Here is a 13,246-nt window from a genome sequence, read left to right on the forward strand (position 1 = left end):
TTTGGGAAGTTGTGTTTCTTAACTAATACGTGCTCCCTTCCTTAAATAACGCAAGTAGTAGGTATGTAGTTTTCATTTATTCCTGCCTTATTAATTAATTAATAACTATTGTCAATGAATCACGTCAAATCTTGTGTTATTCCCTAATCCTCTCCGCCCTTGCATCTCCTAACAAACTTGCGTATTTGAACGCATGGTCGAGCTGAGTATAACATGAAGAGTATGCATAGGAGTATAACAGAAAGATGCTACGTACCTACACAGATTCAATTCGAATGATCACATGATCGAGCTGAGCCATCATCATGACTCGTGAGGTTTGAGCTTGTCCCCATCAATTCGAAGTAGTAATTTGAACATAATTATTCATTAACACGCACTACAGATTGATTATCTTCAACTTGCTTGTCACATAATCTTCATGCAAAAAATAACAAAAGAGAGAAAAGGATCCAGAACCAACCCGAGGACAAGCTCAAACCTCACAAGCGAGCGACGAAGAAAACCAACCCGAGGACAAGCTCAAACCTCACAAGCGAGCGACGAAGACAGTTTCGACACTAAAACTAGCATCCATCCATGTTCGTTTGTCAAGGAGGACAAGAACAAACCCCGCATAAAAAAGGAGGACAAGAACAAGACCCATCCATCCATGATTGTCAAAGGAGGAAAAGAACTGCCAGCCAAATAATCCTCTGCTTACATACAAACACCACTCCAGTCCCTTTTTCAAGTCTAATGGTAAATCTGAATGCAAGCAAGCAGTTGTTTTCCAATAATCATCACACAGTTGCTTTCCACATCAACGTACTAGATAGACAGACAGACAGATAGATAGGTATCTATATATTATTTTCAGGCACCACTTTTTATCATATAAATAAATACTCGGTAAATGAATGAACGAGCTGGCATTCGTGCATTCCCTCATTCATGGAGAGTTAACCATTTGATTCATTCAACCAGTCCAATCTCTTGACATGCACTGACCAAAAATACAATCCAAATTTTACAACACTATGTATGTAGCAGTAGCAATCCCTCCCTGAGACGAGACCTTTCAACATATATCACCATTCCATCCACTTTTTCACAACTCCCCGACGGAAAAGAAAAACACGAAAACGCCTATCTGTTATCTTCAAGATTCGCTGGCCTAGGCCTCCTTGTATTTCAACCTGTGTAGACAGCACAAGTTCTATCTGTTGATTGCTGAGATACGTCAAGCGAGTTCCCCCCTGCCTTCAACCAATTGGGCCACCTCCTCGCAAGATCTCCAAGGACTCTCTAGACCGGCAAGGCGTATTGTATTCGGCCAGATCCATTGGTGGTCGCTCACCATCATCCATCCATTCCATGACATGGAACCTGACAGCCATAGGAACAAATCAGAGCTTCAAATCCACACACAAGTTAAAAAATCGGTGGCCACAGCAACTTCACAAACTAAATCTTCTCCAGTGAGTGATAAAAAAAGAAACTAGAAAATCTCACACAAAGTGTTGTTTCATACTATTATAAGGAAGACGACAAAAGCAACATCATCATGCTTTGATCAAAACCCCTTTAAAACAAGAGCAACCCTTCAGTTGTACATAAGCTAGCAAAACTAACGACGGACAGTCGCATAATCCAAGTGCCGGCAGGCATCATCTTTGACATGCTGGTGGTGGCATAGCTTTGCCACAAAAGTACTGCAAGCATCAACCTCACAAACAAAATGTTTTCTAGTGACTGATCCAAAGACACTAGACAATCCAACACCAAGTGTTGGCTTATACTACAACTAGGAGATGGCAACAAACAATAGCATGCTTTGCTCAAAACCAAAAAGGAGAGGGAAAACCAAGATGCCCAACCATTGAGCTAGCGAAAATGAAGATGTATGGTCACATACACCCAAGTAAGTGTTGGCGGTGCCACTATGGCATCACCTTTCAGAGGCTGGTGGCATAGCTTCGTAAGGAAAGAAATATAGTGCGCAACTACTTCTACAAAGCAATGTATCAGGGGGTGCAGGAAACATCATTGGAGCTCTTAGTATCACCTTTTTCATCCAAAAAACACACCACGCCCCCTAATTAGTGTTATCCTACAAAGAAAAGATCATAAAAGAACCCCAGGAAAGTTATTCTCTCTAGTTCAGTAATTGCTTCCAAACAAAACTGAGAAGCACCACCAAAAGCCGATTCATGCCCCTGAGACGACCAAATCGAATGCCTCTACTTGCCATGCTGCTGCAAGCAAAGAAACTAAAACCTAGAGCTAGTACATGCTATATCTAAATAGAAATGAACAGTTATTACAGTAAAACAACCCACTGTGTCAATTACAGAAAATTAACCACGAAGAGATGACTGACTGCAAATACAATAACCAGAGGTCATAGCAAGCATCAATTAGCACCTAGCACAAGTTAATTGACCTTTAACAATATCAATTCAAGCCAACTAATAGAAACAGTAGCAAAACCCTGACCATAGAACAGCAGTGGCTCGACGCCCTTGAATAGGAGCATGATATAAGCCGTGGCTTGATGGCCACGAGCTAAGAGCAGGAAGGAGCGAGGGAGGCAGAGGAAGGAGAAAAGGAGGAACTCACCAGATTAGTTTGTGGCTGATGCCCTGCACAACCGCCACAGTCACGCGATGGAGGAAGCCACCAAAGGAGGCGCATGCACCCCATGATCACCAGGCGCAGGAGCACCATCCAGGAGGCGGATCCGTGCGTTTAAGCACGGGAGGCGACCAAGAGGAGCCGCCAAAGGACAATCTTTTTGGGCCGGACAGAGAGACGCGGCCAGATCTTCCGTTAGAAGTTTCGTGAGAAATCTGGTAGCAGAATTCATAAGTAACTTGTTAGGTCACTAGATAATGGTGAGACCTTTCTATCTCAAAGCATATAAAAATGATATCTTTCTACGATAAAGAGTTGAGCCTGAAGGAATAAAATCTGGCAATAACTATAGAATTGTTCTGAAGCACGATACATGCAATGTAACGCAACTTCAATTAGAATATGTTCACCACTTAATCTGAAACACACCTTGTCTTCTGGAAATATGAACCACGACTACTGCAGATTCACTAATCTGTTATTCAATATTCATATAAGGATAATAAATCGAGTAACTAGCTGAATGCAAGCTGGGACAAAATGTAATATTGATAGATCAAACGAATTTATATCAAGTGTTCTATCACCTAATAAGTGCACCAGTACATGCAAAGCTCATCGGTACTGAACCTCCTATAACTCAATAAAGCAATGGAGGTTAGGCGTGAGGGGGTCAGAGTGGATATGCAGGTGGGCTGAGGACCTGAGTTCTACATCAGCATGTCATTTTCCACAAACAAAAAAAGCAAGCCCAGCATGTAACCATGATTCTGCAAAGACATTTTAGACGATAGTGCTTACATTGACAGAAGAGGAATTGCTGGAGGAGGCAAGCGCCATGGACATGCAAAAAATAGTGCATTGTTAGCAAAGAGTCAAAGTAATCGCTGGCCAAGTAATCGAAGAGATACGAAAAAGTATATGGGCTCACAATCTCCCAACAGAGCATGAGCAAGAGCTAATGAAATATAGCTGGTATAAGAAACTGTAACATGTTGACATTGTTCTGCATGCAGAAACTCACAAAATTAAGACTTAGAAAATCTACAGTCCTAAAGACTACATATCCTCTCATTTTGTTTCAACCATCTCAATGCCAGTGGGAATGAATGCTAGACCTAGCTATGTGCAGAAGAGAGGGGGTAATATCTTCAGTTCACTTGTGTCTAACATGTCCCACGCCCCAATCTTAAGAAGTACATGAATAGTCCAAACTTATCAAACTATATCGCCTAAATTTCATTCGTAAGTGAAACTAGTTAAGAGGTGCCAGCCAAAATTAATTGACCACAAAAATCAAGGAATAAGCTGCAAATGGGGAATGTAAGGTTGCATAAAGCAATTGCATACCCATAAAAAAGCCGGAACAGCGACAGCTCTAACTTTATCTTCGGAAGTGACACAAATGCCAAGACACGGCTCCCCCACGCACGGTTCTGTCCAAATAAACCTTAGTTTAACCCACAGCTCCACATCGATATCAGAATCTCAAACCCAGACTGGCACGACGATTGGTACAGCACTGAACTTCAAGGAGAGGGCCAACGCCATGCGTGCAATGCCAGCATAACGGATGCCAATTTGGTACCTGAAATACACAATGAATTAGCCAATTCTAACTTCTTTTCTCTACCGATGGGTAATACCAAGATACACACAATTCTGGCAGCAATGTCTCCTTGAAGGAAAAATAGCCTGAACAAGTTCATAAGGCAGTCTGCTTCCACACCTTTAAAGCTATCTAACATTTCAGCAAGATTCCAATCAGAATATCCTCTTGCATCTCCAAACTAAAGGTTTCAAGTACCACACCATGACACTATTTACACAAAACAGAGCACGCTTACTGGTAAAACTAATACACCGATATAAAGGTCTTCTTCACACTCTAGCAGGGCCTTAGAAAAAAGGAAATGGCAAACAAAGCATGAGATATGAATGTAACAGTAGATCGTTAACCTTAAACAGTAGCCAATTGAGCTAATTAAGCTCAAACGGTACCAAAACTCTAACCCTAGATCATCCATGGTTCGATGGCCATGAAACAGAGCATGGTACATCCATGGCTGGATGGCCATGAGTTCAGAGCAGAAGAGAGGGAGCCAGAGATAGGACACTGAGCCGAGAAGAACTCACCGGAGAGGTTGTAGCTGATGCCGCACACAACCACCGCGGTAGAGGAGGTCGCCTCAAGAGGCACAGCTGTGCCAGAGACACCTCCAGGCATGCAGCAGACCATAAGAACCAGATAAACCCCTCCGCAGGTCTAGTGCAACCTGCATTACAGAAGGTAAAACAGCAAGTTAGGGATTAAACAAAGGAAAATAAAAGGGAAGTCAACAAGGCATGGATGAACCAATGAAAGAAATATAAGTGCTCAGGCACATCAACAAGTTGGGCCTACAAATTGACATGTCACTTAACTATCACTGAAGCAAAGACACTGGATTTCATAAAATTGAATCATATCTGAGAAACAGATTGGGCAGTAAGAAATGTTGATGCGATGACCAATCAAGTAAAACATGACCTTGGATTATAGTAGGTGAGAAAATTAGGAGAATAACTTCTCATTCATTGACTTCTTTCCTTGCACAACCAACCAAAAGGTATGATTGATTGTTCTTATATGTGAAGCAGTCCATGCCGACGAATGCAGAAGGAAAACTATTTTTATACATGAACCGATGCAGATAACATAGCATGTTTGAAACAAAGTTATGTTTGCTAATAGATGAAAAGGAGTAGGCCTTATTATGGTTTATGGAGACCGTGACTTCTAAGAAATAAAGTGGAACTCGATAAATTTTTAAGGATCAAAGTCTGTTCGACATGGCAACATGGACCCACACAACACTAAGCATGCCAAAAAGGGAATACCAGGAAATGCAGTTGCACAAGATTAAGAAAGAACCAAGCAATGTAGATTTTCTTATTTCCAGAAGCAACCCAAACAATAGTTGCATCAAGAGCAGCAACTGTATGTATGTGCATTAGATGAGCACTCCAGATCTAATTTGAGTGTCCTTTAGATGTCGAATCCCAATTTCATGCTGCGCCATATGTGATGATAACCATGGAAAGATTGTGTGATTATGTTCATAATCATGCCCTTTGTGCTCACTCTTTTCAAGATGGACTTTGTTGGTATTCTAGAGAATACAGTTCCAAATCTTTGTGTTAGGATGTCTTAGTGCTGTTAAACTTTGACTATTCTTGATATTATTGGTAACACTTGATTTTTGGGAGTGGTGTTCAACTACAAAGATAATAGAGCTGCAGTATAACAGGGCAGTGAAATTTGATAAATCATAGAAGAAACCAGCATAATCCTAGGTTGCAAGGTAGCAAACTATTGCCATAGAAAGTTGCCACCTTTTCAACATCCGGTTTGTCCACTGTGATCCCGCCACGGGGCGAAGAACATGAACATCAAGTCGGGAAACAGTCAATGGTGAGCTAGACTATAGGTCAACAAAAATAAACCCTTTATGCGCTTAATAACTAGATGAATGAATGTCAGAGCTAGAGATCATTAATGTTCGTTATCCAGGAAATACAAAACTTTGGATTATTGAATGCATTCTGAATTCTCACTATACAAGGGGATCACTTGATTGGCCAGGTCTAATTTACACTATAGGGTCTTAACAATTATAAATCCAACTGAAGTTCCTACAATTTTGCCCTGTATCATAGATCAAGACCACGATTTTAACAAGAGATATCTAGTCAGTCCAATTGAACAAAACATGGACAGTAGCATTCTGAGTATTTAAGCGGATATGTAGCAGGCAATCAACTGGATATATGGAGAAGATTAATAAAATGGGGCAATCAACTGCTCAGGCGTGGGGTCCTGGTCGTCGATGAAGAGCCCCTGCTGCCCCAAATCAAACAAATAATTAGGATAAGACCACCAAGAATAGGAGCACTAACCAAACAGTGCCTATCCCGTAGCAATTTTAGGCGGCGAGCTCGGTGAGGTACAAACTGAGACGCCATTCAATCAGTAGCAAAACAAGCTTATTACCTAGCAAGTACAGTAGTACGTGACCATCCATCATGCGCACACGCATCATGCAGGACCAATATGAATATTTTGTGTAAGGGAAACATCAAAACCTTGTTTTTGCAGGACTAAAGAGCTCTTGAAAGTTGTGAAGATACGCAAAGAATTAGCTATAGTACCCAGTAGGACTAGGCAGCATCCAGCAAGCACTGACAGGACACACATTTTGGTAACAAAATGGTAAGAGTATCATCAGGATCATTACTCTCCCTCTTGCTGAAGTAACATGTTTGTTGTTTCTGCTCCATGGCTGTCCTAAACAAAAACCCCACGAAAACCTGAAGAAGAATAAAAAGCTAGTTAGGCGAAAACGCAGCAAACCAAGATGGCTTGGTCTAAAAGGCTTCAACTAAAAGCTAGTAGTTAGGCTGGAATCTAAATGCAGCCTGTGCACATTTGTTGCACATGTCAAATCAGCAATGAATGAATGAGCTGCTTTTGCAGCACAGCAAGCAAATGCAAGGAAACACTCAATTTGGAACAGAAGGAAGCCCGGTTTTATACAAGCAAAGATTAAAGGTTGAATGTTCAACGGCTCATATAATATGATGGTAAGAAAATGAGGGCAATTGCGGCATCAAACAGATTGGCAACAAGATTTACTCATCTTGGGCATGGAGAGCTCTATGCAAATTGAACCAAGCCAATGGATGAATTTGGCCTAAGCAGGACCAACCCAATACCATGGCAAAAACTAGTTGCATGCAAGCTCAGTTGATGAATTTGTTAAAGCTGAGATAAAAAAACAGGGCCTGAACCATCCGTGTGTGTGTGTACCTTTCTCTCTCTCTCTCTGAAACCAAGCATGTATTTATGTATGTACAAAGTAAACTGCAACCAAATTAAATGGAATGCAAACCAGAAAATGGAATGCAAGATCACATGACAATTGTACGGAACATGACAATTGTACAGAACAAAAACAAATATAGTCAATGCAACCTGTGTGTCAAGTTGAAGGAGAATATAAGACATGAATTGCAATATATGTTTCTCACCAGAAACAATTTAAACAAAGAAGAGATAACTAGTCAGTCAACTGAACAAAATGTGGACAGTAGCTTTCTGAGTATTTAAGCAGAGATGTAACAGGCAATCAAATGAAAATATATGGAGAAGAAGAATGAAATGAGGCAATCAACAGCTTAGGTGTGTGGTCCCGGTCGTCGATGGAGAGCACCTGTTGCTCCAAATCAAACAAACGAATATGTTTAGCCCACCAAGAAGGGGCGTACTAACCAAACAGCGGCAATTTTAGGCGGTGAGCTAGATGAGGTACAAACTGAGACACCATTCAATCATTCGGTAGCAAAACAAGCTTATTAGCTAGCTAGTAAAGTAGTACATGGCTACCCATCATGCACACACGCATCATATAGGACCAGATATGAATATTTTGTGTGAAGGAAACATCAAAACCTTGTTTTGGCAGGACTAAAGAATGCCTGAATGTTGTGAAAACACACAAAGAATTAGCTAATAGCTATACTAACCAGTAGGACTAGCTGGCATCCAGCAATCATTGACAGGACACATATTTCATTTAACAAAATGACAAGAGTATCATCAGGATCATTACCCTCTTGCTTAAATAGCATGTTTGTTCTTTGTGCTTCGTGGCTGTCCTAAACAAAACCCCTTGAAAACCTGAAGAAGAATAAAAGGCTAGTTAGGCAAAAACGCAGCAAACCAAGATGGCTTGATCTAAATGGCTTCAAATAAAAGCTAATCAGGCTGGAATTTAAATGCAGGCTGTGCACATTGATTGCACATGTCAAATCAGCGGTGATGAATGAGCTGCTTTTGCAGCACAGCAAGCAAGTGCAAGCAAACACTCCATGCACAACAGAAGAAAGCCTTGTTTTACAGAAGCAAAGATTAAAGGTTGAATGTTCAGCGGCACATATAATATGATGGTAAGAAAATGACGCCAATTGTGGCATCAAACAGTTTTGACCGCAAGATTTTCTCATCTTGGGCATGAAGAGGTCTACGTAAATTGAACCAAGCCAATGGGTCGATTTGGCCTAAGCAGGACCTTGGAAATTTGTGAACGATCTGTCCCATATCTTAAGCAATGCAAATATCATCTATTAGCATTCGAACCAAGAACTGTCAAAGATAAATTAGTTTTGATCTAGTGAAAAATTGTTAATTAATGAATCCATTCTGATGTAATAGCATAATCTGAGCAACATTTTTGGTTGATGAAAAAGTATCCATGTTCAAAATCATGGGCACAAGCATCAGTGATTATCTGTGAATAATTTCATAAGAACTATCGATAATCTAAGCACCATTGTCTTCTAATATTCATCACATACACCAGTTGGCGCTTAAAGTCTCGAATTTGGGAAGAAGAATATGGATTAAATTCCGTCCGTGACACCCTAGTGTCAGAATAGGAATTACTCCTAGTTTAATTAAGGAACGGTACAGTTGACAGCCCGTGACGCTGCATGTGAAGGGCACAGATTAAGTCCTACGAGGTGCATGGCCTCTACTATCCATTTTAGCATTGTCACATAGCCACAATAATTGATCGAATCCCTGTGACATGGACATCTCTGAACAAAGTTTCAGTTTTCTCACGCTTGGTGAAGTATAGAAGCAAACTGGGCATCAAATTTGTGAGGAATAAAACTCACCACGGCTGGACGGCCTTGACAGCCAGAGCATGAGAGAGAGGGAGATTGGGGGCGCTCCATGGCGTCAGAGCAGCGGCGCGCCGTGAAGATGCACATTGAGCGGCGTGCCGGGAAGATGCACACGGTGGTCTGCGCGCGTGAGGAAAACGCATCAGGGAGAGACCAAATCGAAACCAAGAGTGGGAGGGAGGAGAAGAGGGACCTTGACGAAGAAGAGACCTTCCATGGCTGGTGGTTGTGGAGAAGGAGACAGAGGTGGGGTCAGGTGCCGTGGTCGCTGGCTGCAGCTCGAGCAGAGGAGGAGGCGGGCCACGGCGTTCGGAGAGAGAAGGCGGCCGTCCCCCTCACTCCTACTCTCCCGGTCGGCGCGGCGCAGCTCGACGACGAAGTCGCTGGCGCATCTGGACGTGCCATGGCCGTCGCCTGACCTCCTCGGTCGATCACCGTCCCTCCCTCCCTCCCTCCCTCCGTCCCTCCCTCATGTCTTGTGATGAGGGGGGGGGGGGGGGGGGGGGTGAGAGGGTGGGTGCGGCAGCTAAGGTCATGGCCGGCGGCGAGGTCTGACCGAGGGAGACGGGGGGCTGGGGTTGGGTGGGACTGGTTTCGTTTCCCTTTCTTTTTTTTCTCTAAGAAAAAGGAGGACTGTTTTCGTTTCGGTGAGGAGCGTCGTGATTCTTTCTGATTGGTGAGTGTGATTGGTGAATGGACATCACACACGGATCGATCCTCTCTCCGGCGAATCCCAACCACCCGACCACATCCAACGGCAGTGGCAAACTCATACTCCTGCGACTAGGATTGAGAGATTAATTTCAGCCCGGAGAGCCCGGAAAGTGCTGTTTCCCAGGGCATTGAGTGCTGCTCTTCCATTGGTCGATCATCGTCTCTCACGCCTCGTGAATCGATCCTAATCGCACGCTCGCATCCGATAAAAGAGAGCAAGCTGACCGAGGCACTCAATTAATACTCCGTCCGGTTTTTTTACTTTGCATATAAGAATTCTCTGAAGTCAAACTTCGTAAAGTTTGACCATATTTATATAAAAAAATATTAACATCTACGAACAATGCTAAATTTATACAATATGAAAACCAAAGTCATCACACACCTAATGTTGTTGATTTCACATTCTGAATGTTCGTAAAATTTTCTATAAACTTGGTCAAAGTTTACGATGTTTGACTTCAGACAAATCTTATATGCGAACTAAAAAGGACCGGAGGGAGTACATATCGAACATGTGCATCAACCGAAGCATGCCCACAGTAAGAGGTCATTTTCAGTGCTCCAAGGTGTACCGGTGCTAAGGGTGCCACATAGGCAAAAAAAATGATGTGGCAGAGCAATTAAATATGAGAGAGTATTATGGTGACCCCAGAAGAAAACGATACTAAGAGGGTGCTTGGATCCAAGGGACTTATTTTAGTCTGACTAAAAATAGTCGCTTTAAGAGGCTAAAGTTCCAAGCACCCCTGACTAAAGAGGGGCTAAAACTAGTTTTGAGACTATAATTTTTTAGTCAGGGGTACCCCTACTAAAATGTGGATTAGTCCTCTCTCTCCTCATTTAACTCCTCTCCTTTAACACAGACGAGTTCTGGATTGGAGGGTTTGGAGGATAATAAATGCTCATTAACTTGATTTTAGTCTCTTTAGTATTTGGATCCAAGCATGGATGAGGCTAGCAAGTTTTAGTCCCACTACTTTTAGTCATGAGACTAAAACGTATCCAAGCACCCTCTAAGTGCGTGGACCTATGCAAAATGAGTACTCACCTTAGCACCATTTGATCAATGCATGAAGGTGTTTTGATGTTAAAACATTAAATAAGGAAGGCTTAGCTACAAATGTTAAGCACCAATGCATTGGGGAGAGTGGTTGCTAAGCTCTTTAATGCATTTAGCACCCCACCTTAGCACCAATGCATTGGAAGAGGCCTGAATACTTTTGGATGGCCTCATGCACGCCGCCCACCACACGACCCCTAAGTATTGACACAATATAGTGCGTGTTATTGATAGGTGTCGTCGTCTCATTTCAAATCGGAAACAATGTAATATTATTATCACATGTTGAATTTTGCAAATAAAATTAAATGTTTACCCAACCTATAACCTTGAGATGTGGTGGAAACACATGGTGGGAGTAATGAGCAGGAGAAATATGTGTTGGGGATCGTAGCAGAATTTTAAAATTTTCCTACGCTCACCAAGATCCATCTATGGAGTATACTAGCAACGAGGGGAAAGGAGTGCATCTACATACCCTTGTAGATCGCGAGCGGAAGCGTTCCAATGAACGAGGTTGACGGAGTCGTACTCGCCGTGATTCAAATCACCGATGACCGAGTGCCGAACGGACGGCACCTCCGCGTTCAACACACGTACGGTGCAGCGACGTCTCCTCCTTCTTGATCCAGCAAGGGGAAGGAGAGGTTGATGGAGATCCAGCAGCACGACGGCGTGGTGGTGGATGTAGCGGGATGTCGGCAGGGCTTCGCCGAGCTTCTGAGAGAGAGAGATGTGTTGCAGGGGAGGAGGGAGGCGCCCAAGGCTGTTGTATTGCTGCCCTCCCTCCCCCCTTTATATAGGCCCCCTGGGAGGGGGGGCGCCGGCCAGAACCCATCTGGATGGGGGGGCGGCGGCCAGGGGGGACTTGCCCCCCAAGGCAAGTGGGGCGCCCCCCCACCCTAGGGTTTCCAACCCTAGGTGCAGGGGGGAGGCCCATGGGGGGCGCCCCAGCCCACTAGGGGCTGGTTCCCTTCCCACTTCAGCCCATGGGGCCCTCCGGGATAGGTGGCCCTACCCGGTGGACCCCCGGGACCCTTCCGGTGGTCCCGGTACAATACTGGTGACCCCCGAAACTTTCCCGGTGGCCGAAACTTGACTTCCTATATATAATTCTTCACCTCCGGACCATTCCGGAACTCCTCGTGACGTCCGGGATCTCATCTGGGACTCCGAACAACTTTCGGGTTTCCGCATACTCATATCTCTACAACCCTAGCGTCACCGAACCTTAAGTGTGTAGACCCTACGGGTTCGGGAGACATGCAGACATGACCGAGACGCCTCTCCGGTCAATAACCAACAGCGGGATCTGGATACCCATGTTGGCTCCCACATGTTCCACGATGATCTCATCGGATGAACCACGATGTCGAGGATTCAATCAATCCCGTATACAATTCCCTTTGTCAATCGGTATGTTACTTGCCCGAGATTCGATCGTCGGTATCCCAATACCTTGTTCAATCTCGTTACCGGCAAGTCTCTTTACTCGTACCGCAATGCATGATCCCGTGACTAACGCCTTAGTCACATTGAGCTCATTATGATGATGCATTACCGAGTGGGCCCAGAGATACCTCTCCGTCATACGGAGTGACAAATCCCAGTCTCGATCCGTGCCAACCCAACAGACACTTTCGGAGATACCCGTAATGCACCTTTATAGTCACCCAGTTACGTTGTGACGTTTGGCACACCCAAAGTACTCCTACGGTATCCGGGAGTTGCACGATCTCATGGTCTAAGGAAAAGATACTTGACATTGGAAAAGCTCTAGCAAACGAAACTACACGATCTTTTATGTTGTGCTTAGGATTGGGTCTTGTCCATCACATCATTCTCCTAATGATGTGATCCCGTTATCAATGACATCCAATGTCCATAGTCAGGAAACCATGACTATCTGTTGATCAACGAGCTAGTCAACTAGAGGCTTACTAGGGACACGTTGTGGTCTATGTATTCACACATGTATTACGATTTCCGGATAACACAATTATAGCATGAACAATAAACAATTACCATGAACAAAGAAATATAATAATAACCATTTATTATTGCCTCTAGGGCATATTTCCAACAATATGGCGGGATATATTGGAACGAGAAATGAGCGGGAAA

At 43.5% G+C, this 13,246-nt stretch overlaps 1 protein-coding gene across 9 annotated transcripts; it reads right to left on the minus strand.

Moving 5' to 3' along the window:
* Nucleotides 1-894: 894 nt before the first annotated feature.
* LOC109745958 (uncharacterized) lies at nt 895-10,004 on the minus strand. Of its 9 annotated transcripts, none has more exons than XR_012190345.1 (11): nt 9,556-10,004; nt 9,337-9,465; nt 8,268-8,335; nt 6,742-6,966; nt 6,556-6,649; nt 4,753-4,892; nt 4,145-4,204; nt 3,967-4,052; nt 3,418-3,436; nt 2,602-2,831; nt 895-1,368 (listed from the first exon to the last, which is right to left on the minus strand). XR_012190345.1 is itself a non-coding variant. In XM_073505956.1 (11 exons), the coding sequence occupies exons 4-10, from the start codon at nt 6,914-6,916 to the stop codon at nt 2,688-2,690; spliced, it is 498 nt and encodes a 165-aa protein (XP_073362057.1). In that variant the 5' UTR covers nt 6,917-6,966; nt 8,268-8,335; nt 9,337-9,465; nt 9,556-10,004; the 3' UTR covers nt 895-1,368; nt 2,602-2,687. The 9 variants fall into 9 exon arrangements, 6 of the variants coding, with proteins under 6 accessions (XP_073362057.1, XP_073362056.1, XP_073362055.1 ...); XR_012190344.1 differs by having other exon boundaries at nt 9,539-9,991; XM_073505956.1 differs by lacking the exon at nt 6,556-6,649 and having other exon boundaries at nt 6,742-6,766; nt 6,893-6,966.
* Nucleotides 10,005-13,246: the final 3,242 nt, after the last annotated feature.

This window comes from Aegilops tauschii, chromosome 7, assembly GCF_002575655.3.
Source record: "Aegilops tauschii subsp. strangulata cultivar AL8/78 chromosome 7, Aet v6.0, whole genome shotgun sequence".
In the NCBI taxonomy this organism is placed as follows: Eukaryota; Viridiplantae; Streptophyta; class Magnoliopsida; order Poales; family Poaceae; genus Aegilops; species Aegilops tauschii.